The sequence below is a fragment of the Hoplias malabaricus genome, chromosome 8, assembly GCF_029633855.1.
Source record: "Hoplias malabaricus isolate fHopMal1 chromosome 8, fHopMal1.hap1, whole genome shotgun sequence".
In the NCBI taxonomy this organism is placed as follows: Eukaryota; Metazoa; Chordata; class Actinopteri; order Characiformes; family Erythrinidae; genus Hoplias; species Hoplias malabaricus.
The window spans coordinates 35,145,885-35,165,181 of record NC_089807.1 but is presented as its reverse complement, the minus strand read 5'-3'; the positions used below and the strand labels follow the sequence as shown (position 1 = coordinate 35,165,181).

At 41.5% G+C, this 19,297-nt stretch overlaps 1 protein-coding gene across 4 annotated transcripts in view; it reads right to left on the bottom strand.

The window, feature by feature from the left end:
* ndst2a (N-deacetylase/N-sulfotransferase (heparan glucosaminyl) 2a) overlaps window positions 1-19,297 on the bottom strand; it is a 160,283-nt gene that overhangs the window by 16,277 nt on the left and 124,709 nt on the right. For all 4 annotated transcript variants that reach the window (XM_066678766.1, XM_066678765.1, XM_066678763.1 and 1 more), the window contains one exon: window positions 6,762-8,407. In XM_066678766.1, the coding sequence (XP_066534863.1) occupies window positions 6,762-7,781 (1,020 nt within the window). In that variant the 5' untranslated portion in view covers window positions 7,782-8,407. The remainder of the gene's footprint in view (window positions 1-6,761; window positions 8,408-19,297) is intronic.

The following is a 19,297-nucleotide window of genomic DNA, read 5'->3' as shown; positions in this document are numbered from 1 at the left end:
GAGGGATCAAATTTAAGAAATGGACATGAGGAAGCTATTATCCCTTTTTTTCTGATTAACTAACACTTATCCCTATAGGGCTGAGCACAGCTGACACTTATGGCTCACGACTCAAACTACAGCTGACATGTCAAGAAGTTTTGACTGCAAAGTCCACTTCAGCACTTTCACACTAAATCCATACTAGAGCTGAGCTTAACATGAGCTGCCAAGCGCTACACTGTGAGCTCTACACCAGTGTTTAAAAAAAGTATGTCCTATATACACGGAACACAATCCAGCTGGTACAGTAACAATTAATTAAGCAAATTTGTTTGGGAAAGGAAGGGTGTAAAGACTTCAAAAGCCATTCTGTCAATGTGTGTGCCTCATATTGGCATTCTGCGTGTATGTGTGAAGTGTGAGTGAGTGGGTGGAAATCATCTTTAGTGCTTAAGAGTGACTGCTGAGGCAGCACACATGCAGTGAGAACAGACACCATTAGGCCTCATTAGACAGACCTGTTTGTGGACGCTGTTTGAAAGGCGATTGTTATACGTTCACTGATCACTAAAAATACATGATATGGGGGTCAAATAAGGTTCAGCAGACAACTTTATATAGTGGCACTGGATTAACTTTGACTGAGGAGGAATTTGAGGCCTGCAGCGTGTTCCAAAAGAGTTGGGACAGGGGCACGTTTACCATTGTGTTACATCACCTTTCCTTTTAACAACACATTAAAATTTGGAGAAAAAAACCCCCAAAGTTTATCAATCAATCAATCAAGCAAATCATCGTATTCTGTTTTTATTTATGTTTTACACAACATCCCATCTTCATTGGAATTGGGGTTGTAAGAACCAATATATAATTAATTTTTTTTTTACTCATTCATGCATTGTCTGTAACTGCTTGTCCACTTCAGGGTTGCGGTGGGTCCAGAGCTTATCCGTAATCACTGGGCACCAGTCCCCCACAGAGCGACACACACACTCACCTATGGAACCTTTTGAGTGTACAATCCACCTACCAACGTGTGTTTTTGGACTGTGGGAGGAAACTGGAGCACCCGGAGGAAACCCGGGGAGACACAGGGAGAACACACCAACTCCTCAAAGATAGTCAACTGGAACAGGACTTGAACCCACAACCTCCAGGTCCCTGGAGCTATGTAACTGTGACACTACCTGCTGCGCCACCGTGCCGCCCTATTCTTTGTACTCAGTAGGGCAAAAATATTTAGAAATACTTGACTTCCACAGTGCACCAGAATTTTCCTCAGCTTTACATTAATCAGAATAACTAGTTGTAAGAAAAAAAGTGACAATGGTCTATATACATATATGAACTATCTAAATGGCATATGTAAGCCTTAGCAGAGATTGTACTAATGATCATATCAAGTGATAAAACATTTAACACCACAATTATTTTGTTACAGCTTACAGTACTTCTGTAACTCCAACCTTTGCACTCTGATTAATGTAGGTCTTCTCTTGTGCACTATGTATAGTACTGTGATGCTGCAATTTGTTTTGGTATCAATAAAGTGTTATCATCTGTCTTACTACTATCTGTCTTGCTACTTTTATGTTCATTTATATATCTGATTCCTATCCATTCATTTCTTTATTAGGTCCACCATCTTGTGCATTTATTTTCCTGTGTTTACTGTCAAGTGTATTCTGCACTCATTTCACACTGAGAAATTTATGTAGTCTTTTTTAATGTGCTGCGGTTGTGTGTAATACTAAGAGCCGGAAGAACAATATATAGACTGAGAATAAACGAAACCACTTATTTGAACTAATGTCTGTGTAAATATTTTTATGTACTTTACCAAGCGTGCATATATTGGCATCAACATCAAAGGTTACGTATTGGCGCCTATCCACTGCATTTCATCAGCTCGACTCGACTCACTTTTAGATGGTTGCTTTTCCACTACCACAGTTCCCCAGCAAAATGGAACCAATGACATGGCAAAAATCCTGTCACTAATGGGAACCACATGCTTTGAAATCCACAACAGTGCTGGAGGTTTTTGTTGGTCATCGTCCCAAGGAGCGTTTGAACCTCTTCAGAGTACCTCAGGGTAATGTTACAAACTGCTGTAACTTCTGAGATTTTACAGGCGTCTAATTTGTGCTGGAGCTCTGCATTTTGTCGTCACGGATAGGTCTCTATGGCCAATCAGCTTTCTGCAGGGTTTACATGCCACGATTTAGTACCTCCTCCATAAGCAACCGTAAGCTAGCAAGGACAAAAAGTACCAGTGGAGAAGCAAAAGAGCCGAACCAAGACGAGTTATATAGGTTCCATGCATTGGAAAAGCACAGGATATTTCCTGTGCCATCACACTGCCCATGTGCTCTTTCTCCGAAGCTCTATAGTTCATGTGGGTTAAATGAACCACTGATGAAAACACATGGGCTAGTAGGTAGCCCTAAATACAGCATAGATTTGCCCACCCAGCACTGATTAGGGCATGCAAACCTGGCTGATTTTATTGCTCAATTTATAAGCTCTAAGTGTAGTTTTACTCAAACAATAAATTAGCTCTAATCATGTGTTAGAAGCAAAAATCATCACATTCTAATCACTTTAAAAATGTACTCCAATGCAGTAGTTTGAGACCCATGATATGCCTTTTGTTTGTTCTTTCCAAATTCCCAACATATTTGAACCAAGCAATCAATAACAGCGAGAGCCTAAAAGCAGGGACAGAGCGAAAATAGGAACTGTCTGGGTGTCCCTGAAGACATGATTGGGAAACAATGGATTATAGCCCACAAGCTTCAGACAGAGCAGGTGGCAGGGCAAGCAATTCAGAATGATCCCAGTTAATAAGAAAGAAACATGAAACATGAAACCAGGTGTAGCACTGTACCAGTGTATTTCAACTCCCTAATAAATATCAAAATACCTTTTAAGGGTTTTGTCCTTTCCAATGGCAAATAAAACACAACAATTATAATGATATATATTTATTTATTATTCCTTTTCTTAAATGTCCACTTTGATTTATACTGGTTGTGTGTTCTGCCTTGTACTGAAAGGGCAAGAAAACTCTTGTCATATTCTATGTAGTTCAAGCTCTTTGAAAGGGCTTAAGACCTTCTGTAAGGTCAGGAAAACATTTCTGTGGATTTCTAACATAAGCAAAGTGGTGTGTTTTACAGTCTTACTGTCAGCACATAGCCTTACCAAAAACACAATGTATACATACAGATCAGATACAAGATACCACTGATAGAAAGGAATAACATTGATTATGCTGTTAAAATATCGCATGTAAAGAAGCGGAATACCTAAGGCAGCAGTCAGATCTTAAAGTTGATGTGTTGGAAGCAGAAAAAAAGGGGCAGGCATAAGGAATGAGTGAGTCTGACATGGGCCAAATTGTGATGGTCATGTTTTTTTTTCTTTAAAGCAGGAGTGCGGAACACTTTTCGCCCCTGGAGGCCACATTCATATTTACAGATCTGTTCGTAGGCCATAGTCCACAGCAAAGACATACAGAGAAAACAAATATGACATAGTCCTCGCTCATAAACATGCCTTCAGCTTAGTCCCTTCGCTCACCACACACCTTCAGCTTTTGGAAAAACATAGTTGCATGGTCTGAGGATCTTCCTTTCCTTCTGTGTTCCTTTTCTTGAGAACAGCAAGGGCTTCTTCACACATGAAGCCCACTGGCTTTAATTTCACTTCTGCCAAAAAGGAAACCACTGTCTATTTGTCTTGAAGACATGTTGTTGAATTTCCTTTGCTCAAACTACATACCAATCTAACAGAAATGAAAGATAGACAATTAAAGGAGGATAGTAGGATATATCTGAAGGGCCATATACAGTTCAACAGAGGGCCATATGTGGCCTAGGAAGTGGAGATTCCCCACACCTGGTTTAGAGAATCTCCAAAACAAAAGATCTTGTGGGTTGTTCCTGGCATGTTGTTTAATGGTTGGCACCTACCAAAAGTGGTCCAAAGAAGGAGAACGAGCGAGACGGCGACAATGTAATGTAGACACCCAAGGCTCACTAATGTAAAAATGAGCAAAGGCTAGCTTTCTCCAATCCCACAAGACCTAGTCTAGCACAAACTGCTAAGTCACTTAATGCTGGCTATAAGAGAAACTTGATAGAACACATGGTGCCTTTGTTATAGTAGTCATTATGTGAGATGTCCATCATAATTTGGCCCTTGTTAAAGATACTTGTTTAGATGTTTGAATGCACTTATGTCCGGCTTCAAACACAAATTTCTGACCTGACTTCTGAACCAAAACTTTAGGAACCTCTCGCAGTGTCCAACTTAAAACACTGCTGATTTTTTAAAACATGGACCACGCCTTGAATAAAAAGGAGCAAAGGTTATTTTCTTATAACCTCTGTGTCTTAGTTTAGAGTTGTGTTGCGATGTACGGGTACTCTGGGCTCAAACAAATGTAGCGAATGCATGCAGCTCAGAATCTGCCTCTAGCTTCTTTTTTTATATTCACTCTTATCTGTCTTGTGTTTTATACATTATTTTTAAAACAACATTCCGAACGTTTACAGTTCATAATAAAATTCACACACAAGAAAACAGTTGCTTAACAGACTTCACAGCGTATATCTAAGCTTTAATGGATCTTGACTGGACATAATGAGTCTAATGCGATTGTATTCATAAGTTAGAATCTGAGAGACTTCGCATCGGCAGTGAAATTGTGGATTCCATTCTTCTTGTCCCTGCCACCGAACACTTAGCAGCCACTATGTTTACACATTGTTGTCACATTCATCAGAGCTAAGCCACTCAAGACTTCTTCTAGGCATGGTTCTACAGAAGATAGGGCTTTAGACAGCATCATGACTGAATGAACACACCACAGATGCAGTGCCTTGTAAGATTTTCTCACACAGTAGGCTGCCTGGATAATGGTCTGTTAATGTCACCAACACTTATCTCCCTGCACCTTGCACCTGTCTTGTTTCCTTATACTATATATGTCTTAAAAAAATAAAAGTGGAAAACATTGTCACTTCTTTTATATTTTACGTGTATGTAACGCGTCATGATACTGTAGGGGATAAAGAAGGTGCACATCTTAATCACCCTTAGATACCTGTAGTATGTAGCTGTCACTAGGTAATATTCTAATGGCATGACTGAACTTCTGGGAGATTGTCAGGGACGTGTAAAGAGCTTAATCAGTGGTAGGAACACGATTCTTTCCTCAGCAGTCACATTAGGAAGCAAATACTTAACACATTCTAATCTAAACGTTACTAAAAATAGTTTAAAATAGCTAAATATATAAATAAAATAACAGACAGAATCCTGTATGTACTGTAATACACATGGGATGCAGCATTTCCAAATTGATTTGAGATTTTCAGCCGATCAATCTCTGTTGTGGATTCAAAACGCATTAACAACCCATAGCCAGCATAATAACAAAGGACCTTTGCCACAGTTTTGCATTTTTTTTTTAACATAAGCATCCCTTGTGTATGCAGCACACTGATGCCAAATTTGTCAAACTTAATTGATGTTGGGCTAATTAACTGGCTGATTGACTCAAGCAAGTCCTCATCCCACTCCAGGGTAGAGTGGCACATACCAGACGACATAATTCCTGCAACAACGTCCTCTCTCTCACCTTCTAGGTCCCACCTCTATTACGTTCCACATGACATATTTGTTGTCGGTGCAAATGCCTAATTAATTATCCAATTATTTCTCATTAAAAGTCATTAATTTGTTCTGATAGTTTTGAAAGGAGAGGACCTCCTGGCGATGTCTCCCTTAGCATAAAAACCATGCTGATCTAGAAGTTCAAGTGTATGCTCCAACGTTGTGCTGTTAAAGAGCCAACAGCCCCTCCAGGATTTTGCAGTCGACAATATCGTTTGCATTTTTGTGAATGACTAAAATAATACTCTTCTTTAGCTGATAATGAGGTCTGAGGGATTCCTACAAGTGCAGTAGGACATGGACACATTAACTTATTCGTAATCAGGCCTTTCGGGCAAAGGCGGCAATAAATAGTAGGTTAATAAGCATCTTGTCCAAATGAGCCTATTATCCCAGTGGCATGCTTTAACAAGTGCAATCATTGAAAGTGTTTGCTGTGTGGCCCTTTCCACCCAGTCACACCTCGCTGCTTGGATTATCATCTGCCTAGCCTGCTGTTCCACATCTCACTGGAGCAGGTGGCGAAATCCTCGACCAGAAGCACCTGCTATTAATGTAGATCACCTTCTGTAGCAGGAGACTGTACTAGATTTTTTTTGGAAGTAAGAATAAATCTAGGCAAGAGAACGGTCTGCAAGAAGTGCACAGCTTTTGAAACACCACCCTACACTGAACGATCACTGGATTAGAAACATCTACCTTGTATCTACACTCGTTGTCCATATTATCAGCTCCACTGACCAAACAGGAGCACCCCATTTCTACAATTGCAAATTGTAGTCCATCTGTTCTTCTGCATACTTTCTTATCCCCATTTCACCCTGCCCTTCAAAGACCACCACAGAGCAGGAAGGTTTTGGCAGGTGGAGCATTCTCAGCACTGCAGCGACACTGACGTGGTGATGTTTTAATGTGTCTTTCAACCCTGCTGTGTCTGATCCACTCGTACCGGCACAACACACACCAACACATCACCACCACGTCAGTATCACTGCAGCCCTGAGAATGATCCCAAACCCAAATCATACCTGCTCTGTGGTGGTCCTGACCATTTTGAAGCACAAAAAAGTAAAAATAAATGATTAAATACTGACCTTCACATCAGACACCTTCATACGCGTTCCTTCCTTGCCCACAAAGATGTCGTCAACATCCACGAGAATGTGTCTTTCCAGAGACAGGCATAGTCTCTTGCCTGTTAGATAGGCAATGGAATCTACGAAAATCAACTTATGCAGCCAGAACGAAAGGTTGTTGCCAAAGAGAACTCTCTGGATGCCATCATGAAGGCCCAGGTCCTGCACCACGGTGGCATGCAGAGCTCGATGAGGGCCCAGGTGAACCAGAGCTTCTGATGACTTGGTGCTGGCCAAAAGCACAGGCTCATAGGTGCTGTGGTTGGACTGAAAAACAGTCCAATCATCCCCAGGCAGCGGTCCTTGCTCCACCTCGTTGGGCTTGGTGACATAGAGCAGTGGTGCTGCGGGGTTAATGCGGTAGTCCCGCAGACCAAGGTTGGAGTGCAGGAAGAGTGGGAAGCCCTTAAGCTGTGCACTGAGCAGCGAGTTCTCATTGGCTTTGAAAAAGCCGATAATGCCGACGCCAAACTCTGAACAGTACTTGTCCAGCAGGTCACGATTCCAGGCATCCAAGTTCACATACTTAAGAACATTCTCATAGATGACCAGAGCATAGCGGCCCCGGTCACGCTCCATCAGTGTTGGCATGTCGCCCTTGCTGGGGGCTATCTCTGTGTGGTAGCGGAACCGGCTGGACTCCAAGATGGCTACAATCTCCTGGCCCAACTGTGAGTAGATGCTCTCCACAAATACTAGCACCACGGGCTCTGTGCGAGAGTTATCTACTGGTTTAACTGTTCTCTGGTGGTTGCTGAAGGGGGGCAAGAAAAGAGGGGCCCGTTGTGCCCCTTCCCCGGCAGCCACCACCCCACCACAGTCGCTGAAAGGTAACGGAGGCGCCTCCTTTATCTTGGGGCTGTTGCTGACGTAGTAAGCCAGGAAGGCCATGGAGAGTAGGCAGAAGACGATGAGTACCAGGATGAGGCGGTGGAGCTCGAGCTGCCTGACGCCCCGCAGAAGCTTCCACAGGCCCATGGCCGCCGAGAGAGCGCGGGACAGGGGCAGCGGTGGGGCAGGGCACAGCCTCGCAGCCAGAGCAAGAGGACACGGCGGGGGAAGAGGAAGGAGAAAAAGGGTAGAGCAGCACACAATGGCAGAGCTTTCGAGCAAGAAGGAGCCATTTACGCTAAGTCACCATGGCCCCCATAGCCCATGACGTGCCACCTGCTGCAAACGCTGCCTCCAGCCACCTCGAGTCAGGGTGCTAGCTTTTTTTTTTGAAGACTGTCGGACTGCTGTATACTGGCAAACGAGCGCTCGCACACTTTCTCCAGCACACTCTGTATCAGCTCCGTTCTCAGCTAGGCTTAAGAGGATTGGGTTTCTCGCTCTCGTTCCTTACGACAGTCCTACGCCTCCACCTCTCCTCAAAAGATCAGCTGTTTCTCTCTTCTCCTGCTGCTCTGCTATAGACATGTACCTCTCGACGAGGCTTCTTTATGATCTGTAATGGAGCTGGGCGGCTGACGGTCGGTGGGCACAGGGGCTTTCAGCAGTGGCTGCCCTTAAAGTGTCCGGTGCAGGGGCAGGAGGATGAACAGTGCCCACTGCAGTGCCCCAGCCAGGCCATGGTGTAGAGATGAGAGAAAACGAGGACAATCCTGGGGGAGAAAGAGAAAGAGAGAACAATATTAGAGCTGCGGATATGTGAAAATAGTATGGTTAATTCTTAGTCTTGTAATGGTTAAAATATACATAATATTTACAATAGGGTCATCTAGTCATTTTATTTTATTAGAATATTCCAATACATAAAATAACAGGGCATCTTGTGACTATCAGCTTGTGGCAAGAAAACAGAATGTGCTTTGAAGTCAGTTTAAATGAAACCACACTTTCCAAAACGGAACAAACCAAACTATTAACTAAGGGCAGACTTGACGGCCAATGAGGAGTCTGCTTGAACGAGACACCATCTGGAAAACAAAACTGTGTCAATGCAACGCCACAAGGGGCTTCATGTGATCATCTGATTCCAGATTCTTCCATTTCGCCACGTGATTTTGCCATTAGTGCCCCTCCTGACAAGGTCCACCATGTATGCTCACTGGGTCAACAGAGCTTTCTCATGGCTCCTAAAATAGCCCACCATAACCTCCACGTGTTGCCTCCCTCCCTTCACAAAGATAGCATTTCAGGTAGGAGAGGAAAACTCTGACCTTATGAACGAGTGAAACAGGGGCATCCCATTGGCCACTATTTATCAGCGTGGGCCATGAGCATTTTGTTTATATTTGTGGGGCACTCGGTGCACGTCCGCAGGCAGGGGCCTAAGCGCAATACAGTGGCTAAGAAGTAATCCAATGCCGTGAGAAAGAGAGATAGAGAGAGAGAGAGAGAGAGACGTCTTGTTGGTAAACTGGAAAATGTCTCCAACATATGTAAACAACAGCAGCAGGGCAGAGGGCTAGAGTGAAGTCTCTTCATCCAACTGAGCTCTAAAAAGGCCAAGCTTACAGCCACCTATCTCGCTCTGATATGATCAATGACAGGCCGGATTTTACTGTAAATCGGTGCAGCCACTTAAAGGATCAGTTTTCTCGCAGATGAAGAAACGTAGCCTGACCTCAATTCCAAAGGCACCTTAGCCGATAGAGAAGTTAGAGAGAAAAAAAGCAAAAAAGCCACAACCAAGCATCTGTTAAAGCAACACTAGGTATTTTTTTAAATCTTAAAATTACAGCTTACAGAATAGAGATTCTACCTTTGCTTATCTGATCTCAGCACTGCAGAATATATATATATATATATATGAAGCTTAAATACCACTAAATACCATTTAAATACCCCTCTTGTTTTCCCACAGCAAAAATATCAAAACTTCCAAGTGTTAAAGGAACTGTGTTCCTTTAACCCTTGGGTCACCAATCTTATCCACAAAGGGCCGGTGTGGCTGCAGGTTTTCATTCCAGTTAAGCAGCGCACACCTGATTCTACTTGTTTAATCAACTAGTCTCCTTTGTAAAGAGCTAAACAGTAACTGTGTCTCATTTCAGGAGCTGCATACTTCGAAGGACACATTCGTAGACCGATTACGTAATGGTGGCACGACTAGACTGTCCCATTTCGGAGGTTCAGACAAATGCGTCCTTCTTTTCCCGAGACACGAAACAAGCAACAGGACCGTCCTTCATCAGACGAGATATCTTATGGTTCATTGATACAAGGATTTCAGAATATTGCAACGTCAGCAGAGGAAGGAACGGGTTTTAAACAAACTGCATTCAACATCAAATCATTATTGATACAAATATTAAGAAGGAAAATATACTGGAATGTTTCCTTTGTTTAAGGAGCAATGAGCAGTTTATTAAAAGGGTTATAACAGTAACAGAAGCAGGAGAACATTCAATCAAAACAGGCTGCATATTTCAAATGATTAATTATTTATTTTTTATATATTTTCAGTGAAATCCACTATAATAGATCACTTTCATCTCCAGCTATAATCAACTGAGAAAAACAATTAAATGAAAGATTCTGGCTCTGTCTTTAAGGGACGGGAGCGGTGTTTAGTGACGCTAACAGCAGTCAAACAGGAAATCCACTTTAGAGTCAACTGTCCTATTTCAGTTTAGCCTTCGAAGCTGCCTTTGAAGGGCAGACCTCTGTAGACCACGTCCTTCGAAGGATGCTGCCTCTGAATTGAGACGCAGCTAATGTGAGCTACTGTTTGGTTGGCACGAAAACCTGCCGCCACACCGGCCCTTTGTGGATAAGATTGGTGACCCCTGTTTTAACCGGTGTATTCAAAGAAGCTGAGAGTCCTAATGCTACAACTTGCAAGTACAAAGGAGCTAAAAGAAGCAGGATGGGCGGTTCTTCTGGAGCACCCAATTTATCAACTCCACTGCCCAGCTTAGTGAGGAGAGCATCCTGAAACTAGAACCTGGACTATTATTAGTGCGAGAAATCTCATTGGCCATTTCCCAGCACTATAAGTGTTTAGTGGAAAATTATAGACTATTAATAATGAACATGCATAGCTGGACAAACACCTACTAAATGATGATGCAGCTGTGGCTCTAAAGTTAAAAACCCAACACAGACAATACTGCACTGGTCACCAGATACAAATGCTGGACGGTGATCAGTGATCATCAGAAAAGGTTGGAAACATTCCGAGCTGTTTGTTCAGCCTCTCTAAACATTTTTCTTTGACCACCCAAGGCTCTGCAGTGTGCTCTTCTGCTGATAATGTGGAAACATGCACACGCAAACTTGTATATGCGAGGTTAGTCCTGAGTTTAATTTCAATTAAAGAGCTTTTAATTTGAACACCCACTCTCCCGAAATGATAATATAGCACCCAGCGCAGGGCGCACTAATCCTGATTTATTTTCGATATGAAGCAGAGCAGGAAATGATCAGGAGGGCCACGCATATCTTCTGCTTATTATGCTGCAGCTCTAGGTAAACAAACACATTTACAGAGCTGTGGTGCGCATGAACAGGAGCGGAAATGAGATGGAGAGCAGAAGAGGAGGGAAAGAGGGGAGTGAGAGACAGAGAGAGAGAGAGAGAGAGAGAAGGGTGGGTAGGCAGAGAGAGAGAAATGCACACTAAGAAATAACAAGCATGGTCTCTCAGGTTGCTGTGTGTGTCTCAGTGAATGTGTGTGCTTCTGTGTCTCAGAGGACATCACAGCTAAAGTTGTGGAGACAAAATTTCTGTCTCACCTGACTACCTTGTAAATCCCTGCAACAAAACTTGTTGGGGAAAAAGAATCCCACATCATTAGCAGCATACAAAAGAAGAGTAAATACAGCAGTCAGTGATGTGGAATCAAAGCGAGATCTAATTCAACAAGCAGTCCTCCTCAGTCTCTTGCTAAAATTAAAATAAATAAATAAATAAATAATTTCAAGAAGACAACATCTGAGCTCCACTGGCAGCAGTGTCTCTCGTAGGTTTAAATGAGAATCAGAACATTCATTCTTTCTCTTACACAGACCTACACTCTCACCACTACTCATACTACTCTAGCGTAGTGCTGGATAATGTGTATTGTAATGTAATTACCAACCATATACTCACCATGTTTTAGAGCAGGTAAAATACCAAAATGTGAAAAATGTAAGTAGGCGATATAATTAAAATGCAACATGATGATACTCAAAGATATTATCAAGATTTCGTGTTTCAATATACTGTTTAATAGGTGGCACGGTGGCGCAGCAGGTAGTGTCGCTGTCACACAGCTCCAGAGACCTGGAGGTTGTGGGTTCGATTCCCGCTCCGGGTGACAGTCTGTGAGGAGTGGGTGTGTTCTCCCCGTGTCCGCGTGGGTTTCCTCCAGGTGCTCCGGTTTCCTCCCACAGTCCAAAAACACACGTTGGTAGGTGGATTGGTGACTCAAAAGTGACCGTAGGTGTGAGTGAATGTGTGTGTGTGTTGCCCTGTAAAGGACTGGCGCCCCCTCTAGGGACTATTTCCGCCTTGCGCCCAATGATTCCAGGTAGGCTCTGGACCCACCCTGACCCTGAATTGGATAAGTGGTTACAGATACAGGTAATGGACGGATGGATGGATATACTGTTTACAAGTTTGGAATCGAAAATAAATTTGGCAATTTTTGTCAATTAAGAGACAAAACAAAACTAGCCTTGAATATAAGAGTTAGACAAAGTCAGAGGTAACCCAAGAGTTGGGTTCTCCAAATTAAAACCAGGATGTCTTGGTATTCTTGAAACTGGACATTCATTTCAGGTAAAGAAAATAATCTCAATTAGGTGTATTTACCAAATTATAACCACCCCAGCTGCTGTTAGCCTAATCCACAAACTGAAAAGAAATGTAACACCTTTATAACACCCTGATAAACTATGCTGATATTATCCAGCGCACAGAAATATTTCTCCACAAGTCATCACTATCTACTGCTACACACATTAAGCTCTAACGTTAGTGTAAGCTCATTAGCGCCTTTGAGGAGGTCTCCGTTGCTCAAACACAGTGACCTCTTGGCTATTTTTGAGCAATAGAACGTTTACAAATGTAAATAAGCTGAAAATCTTGTGTGTGTGTTACTGATGGTAGTACTAAAGACAAAGAAATGCTTCACAAAATGAGGCAAAATTAATATTTGTTTTTGGAATCTGAATAAACACAAATGGCCTCTTACTGACACTCAAAGAGCAAACTGAGTGTGAATGCACATCCTGGTTCTGTGGTGTACTTCTTAAGAAAACAAAGCCTGGCGCTTGCTGAATTCTCTGGTTCTAAGTGTATTACAGCACCCAGCCAGCTAATGCTTGTTAACAAGCACTCGAACAACACACAGCCTAATCCTAAAGAATCCTTCACCCTGGCCTTGCCTGCGCATAGACGGGTAAAGCTGCCAACACATACGCAGCGGGTGTGTGTGAACAGCAAGTAGCAGATGTGCCTGTGCTTCTTTACATTTCTTTCCCCATTCTTGATACCAGTTTCTGCATCCATGCACATGGGCTCAGCAATGTCTGCACGCGCCTTTATTCCTTTGCGCTGAATGGAGTCCATTTTCCATTCTTTGATGCCGCCTCCCCTTACACAAAGCAAGACAAACTATATAGTTCCTGAGATCAATAAAGACAAGCTGCAGAACACAGCCACTACCCGGTTCCCTCTGTTTCCCCCGGCTGCTTGCCTGCAGCAGCCACACACACACACACACGCATCCCAGCCTTAACATAGAGGAAGTGCTGGAAAGTCCCTGATGCCTGTCCTACGTGAGAGGGAAGGAAATGAACATCAGCAGGAAGATTTATTAGAGCAACGCTCTGTAATTAGAGGCAAAACTGAAAGTCTCCCCTCAGCATCCTGTGACACTCTGATTTGCTCAGCTGTTCAGAACCGTGCAAATGACCGCAAGGGCAGCTTAGGAGACGAAACTGGGGATTGTGGGAGAAAGCAAATCATAAACACAGGCTAAACAACACTGGGGGAGACTGTCAGACAGATGACTTGGACATTTGCCATTTACCCTGTTGCACCTGAAAGCAAAAAGGAATCAAACAGATAACAGTCAGATAACTGTTTCAAAACGAATCAAATTACAACTCAGACAAATGTAAAGTAGGCATACATGACAGTCATCAGCCAAGGCCAGAAATGTATTTATATATTTATTTATTTACATAGACTTTAAAGCCTACAACTGGCAATTAGACAAATTACTGAAGTACATTTTTTGAAGTAAATAACATAAGTGCACTCTCACTGTATTTGAAACATACTGCTACACCTGTACAATAAGTTGCAGCATGATTATGAATGATATTGCTGTGCTTAAAGAATTTATACTGCCAGTACGGCCCATTAAAAGAAAAATAATGCTAATTGTGCTGAAGCTTTGGCTTTTAGGCTCTGTCCACACCTATCCGTTTATTTATAAAAACTGAGATTTTCCTCTCTCCATTTTTGAAAATATCCCCTTGAACACGAATACAAAACCGACTGCATTATCATGCCAGTCCAGTAGGAAGCAACAGTACCTCTTAAAGAGAGGCTTCAAAACATCACAACGTATGAGATAGTGATGTTCGATACCTCCGATTTCCTTTCCGATCCGATGCTGAGTAAAATTCAAGCTGGCATCTGCAATACCGATCCGATACTTTGTCTAAATACACCTAATGTGTCTGGAAAATCTAAAAAAAAAAGTAGCGTATTTTAAATCATAGCTTCATAAAGAATACAAGACATTTATTTATTTATTTTAAACTCTGAAGTATATTGAGGTAGCAACATCATTTACAATACAGCCAAGCTATGATTTAATAAAACCTAGTCTATGTAATTCACTTTAAATGATCATAACCATATTTATTAATTTGAACAACTCTAACAGCAACAGTGCTTAGCGCCACTTAAAGCTCCACATTTTCTTCCTCTGTACCTGGATAGTGCCTGCCTGCAGCGGAGAGACAGAGCTGAAATAGCTCCACACATGACTCCGTTTATTGACCGAGTGACTGACTACACATTACGCACTTACCCAGGCGGAAGAAAAAGTAGTCCCCACCAACCTCCTATCATTTAGACACGATCCCTATAGTTTAGTTACTCTCCACTGTGTTCCTGCTAATGACACACATTACCTCAAATGACTGAAAGGATGTGAATATCCGCACATCACTAGCATGAGAGAAACCGAGATGTTTCTACGTATGTAATGCAGTCATGAAATGACTGAATCTAGATCTTAATAGCGCATTATATATTTCTAATACAACATCATTTATATTTATTCATATGTGGGAATCAGAAATCTAGTGCCATCTGTATGTACACTGTAGTTTAATGACTTATGGACTTCACTATATAGGGAGTGAGAAGGTGTTTGAATTTCAGCCAGAGAAAGGCATGCTGTGTGACATCAGCGTTTTCCGAAAATATCCGTTTTCTTTCATCCACATGAGAACGGTAACAACGGCATTTTCGAAAACCTCCATTTTCATTGACGTAAAACGCCATTTTCGTGTGGATATGAGGCCAAAATGCAGACAAAAACCCTTGTTTTTTATTTTAAACTAAATTAATCTGTGTGGACAGGGCCTTAGAGTGCAAAGACATGTCTATACATGTCTAAATTACAAAACTACAAACTGATTTATCTAAAAACTCACATAATGTCTGGGTTTGGTCAGAAACTCTAAGCATGTAACACTCAGAGCCTGGTTAGAGGATCATTAACCTCTGTGTTATCAGCATTGGACAAGCTTGTATTATGACAATGACTTAAAAAACAATATATTGGGCAACCCCAACACACACAGGCATACAAAATATATCCCACATGGCAGATACAGGTCCCTGAGCAGGGGCAGACTCAGGAGCTCTATAAATGGCCTTGTGCACTCCGCACGCATCACTTACACATTACTCACACCACCTCTCACCTCTAGCCCTGACCAGTAGAGCTCATGGGACGCGTGCTGTTTCACATTCCACACGCTCCAGTTACTCCATCTCAACTTATCAGCTGATCTGGGTGCAGCTCTATGCTGTAGCGTGAGTGAGCGCGGAAAGTCACAAATACTGACCCCACGCCTGCTGGACGGATACATCGACATTACGCACTAAACAGCCTTAAAGAATGTGTGTAATGCAGTTAAAAACCAGCAGGGGGATTCATGCAAACAGTAAAAGAGAAGAAGAAATGACCTGATTTAGGGATTGTCGTTTTTCATTTGACCTCATATTCAACCCAAACATTTCAGGTGTTTTATGGATGATGGACATATACAGCAATACTGCATTGCAAAAACAATACAGGCAAGTTTTCTGTAGTACAACTGCACAATCTTTATATATTTGTTTATGACTGAACGTGATCATATTAGATGGAATACAGTATGAGACGTGCAGATACTCTACTCCAGAAATGCTGAATGTTTATACGAAGCTAGACTACTGCACTAAAATATCGGCATTTTATATGTTTTATTGTCTGTAATAATTCAGAACCCCTCACTTCTCTGCCATGCTATTCTAGTAGGATATCTTCTGCATTATTACAGTTCATAAATATTTGTGTACTGGCTTCTGCACATTTATAAATGAAACATAATGGATTTAGGAAAGGCCCACAATTACCATCTGTGTCCCATTAATATTTGATATTGGTGATTTTTTCTTAAATATACAAATGTATTTCTACATCTTTTTCCTTAAGGCAGAGAATTGGTTTGTTAGAGCTAAACACTGTAGGAATGTATTTTCAAGAGTCATTTCATTCCTTGTGTTTTATAGCATTGTCTAAAAATTTCCCCTTGTTGCAAACTTATATTTAGAATATTGTCGATGTCCAAATAAAACCATGTCTCTCCATTTTGTCCATTTTTATTTTACTACATTTTTTTAACACAGTAGCTGCCCTTCACAATGTGTGAAAATGTCATGAGGATTTGGTTGATACTAATACAATTTACTTAATAATAAATAAAATCGTTTTACACTGACTTCCATTAAAAGTTAACAAGGATTTTTAAGTTGTTACCTTTTCTGGAGATACAGGCATTTCTTATGGATACTCAACATTATCCATCACAATAAAAACTGAATAATTTACATCACACAAACGTGAACGTAATGTATATAAAATATAATAAATAATAACGAGTAGTGTGAAAACATCTTGAAGTACTCTGTTGTGTTTTTCCCAGCAGGTGCAAAAGTAGACAGTTCCCTATTAAACAAACCAGTTTCCTAAGCATCTGTCTCAGTATCTCACTTCTGCAACCTCAGGAGCCCTTATTTCAGGACACCGGACTTTACTGGCTGGCACTCGAGCCGTATGCGTCAGGGAGCTGCCCCCTCCATCATATCCAATAGCTGATGCAGCGTATTTTGCAAGGTTTTCCAAAGTGGATGTCACTGCGCCAACTCTGGCATGAGTGTAGCAGAGGTATAAATCTCTGACCACATGACAATTCATTCTGATTATGATTCTGAAGGAAACGATTCAATGCGGTAGGAAGGCTTGTCTGAGTGGGGAAGAAGTGGGGAAGACTTACTGGCTTGAAGCTGAATCGTTTTTGCGTAAATAAACAGACAATTCATGTGTAAATGATTCATACGTAGCAGTGGATCTTGGAGATTAGTTGGTGTGGCAGTATCCTCCAGAGAAAAGAAAATAAAGGTTCTACGGGCTCTCTGACAGAATGAGTGAGATTTCTCTGAAGACCAGCCTCTTTGCGTGACGCTAGAGAGAGATGTGCTCATTTTAAATCTCTAGGAGGCAGTCTAGTGGCTATTAAATATTGAGAACAAGTTGCATTTCCATGACAAATACGTACCGACTACAGGGGAGTATCTATAGGAACACACTTCACTCATGCTACAAGAGAACCATGGTTAGGTGTGTACGTTTTTCAAGTTCCTGTGACAGCCTCTTATGTATCGGCAGCGAATTGCAATCCCCATCTGTTTCATGTTTCTGAGAGGCAGTGTACGCTAGGGGGAGGAGCTACACAGTTTATTTAGCTAAATATAGGTGGAAATATACACGACACCCTTTAAATGCCACACAACACATAGGCTGTGCTGCCTGTTTGGTGAAATATGATAAAGACTGATGGATTCAAAGATCTTCAAACTCAACTCTAATTTCTTGAGGCTAGAGCTTCTCAGTTAATCAACGCTAATGTTAAAATGTGAATTTGGTGTCAACTACAAAAAGACTGTATTGAATACGCCTACATTTTATTAAGCAGCATGCCCTCGGCATCTAGTATTTATTAGTTTGTAATGAGGGAATCATCCTCACTGCATATGCTGTGAGGTCAGAGAGAAAACATCTCAGAAGCTGCTGATAAATGTTGTGATATATAACATGCAATTATAAAATAACACTCAGCCTGACAACTCTAGGCCTCTCCAGAATGTACACTGTGACACTGGTCAACTACTTTTTTTAATCAGTATTGCTAATAATGGCATTACGTAGGCAGAGCACAACAGAGAAAGAGAGAGACAAAGAAAGTGAGAAAGAACACGACGTGCATATAAAGCAAGAAGAATCCACAGGTGTTCAGGCTCTAGGCGTTGGGGGGAGCACACACTGGCCACTCATCATATGCATGTGCACTAACGCACAAACACACACACACACACACACACACACCTGCTGCAGCCAGCGAAGAGCTTTCATCAAGACTGCAGCCAAAGGGAGCCATACCATGCGCATTACATGCCAGCACAAAACCTGCAAGCCTGCTGCTGTTGAGAGAGTCTGGAGCGTCCAATTCAAATCCTATAAATCTGGACAATATTAAGTTCTCTATTACCTTAAAGGAACACTATGTTTTAGTTTTACATTAAAATAACAGCTTGGAAATTACTGACCAGTAATAAGGAGAACAGAGCCTTTGTTGTTGCTGCTCTGGGCTCAGCACTATGTAACTTTTGGAGTTTGTGTAGTGTTAGGACAAGGGATGTGCCACATCGAATTGTTTGCAATAATACCGTCATATCAATATTGTGATATTAATGATATTCAGACTTGTTTATATAATGATGTCATGCAGTTACCCGTAATACGGCGTACGTTCATTACATGAGTCATTTAACCACAGTGAAGTACGATGTCTCTGAGGTGGAGGAATTTGCTCCAAAAAAGTGGCTTGTGGAGGTGGTTTGGTTATAAAATATCAGATGTACAATAATCCATGGTTTTATATTAGAAATGAAAGAAGCCTTTAATATTATTATTTATTAATTTATATTCATACAAATATATTTATTCATTCATTCATTATCTGTAACCGCTTATCCAATTCAAAGTCCTGGTTCAATATAATTAATTGAATATAATTTATATTAATATAACATTAATTTAGTTGCAATAGTCTGTTTTTAAAAGTTCATATCGCCAAAAATATCGTTATCTACAAATTACCCTGCAATATTGTGATATTATTTTAGGGCCATATCGCCCACCCCTAGTTAGTGCTCCATAATGAGATTGATTAAAAACTCCCTAATGTTTCCCACAGTTCATTTATGAC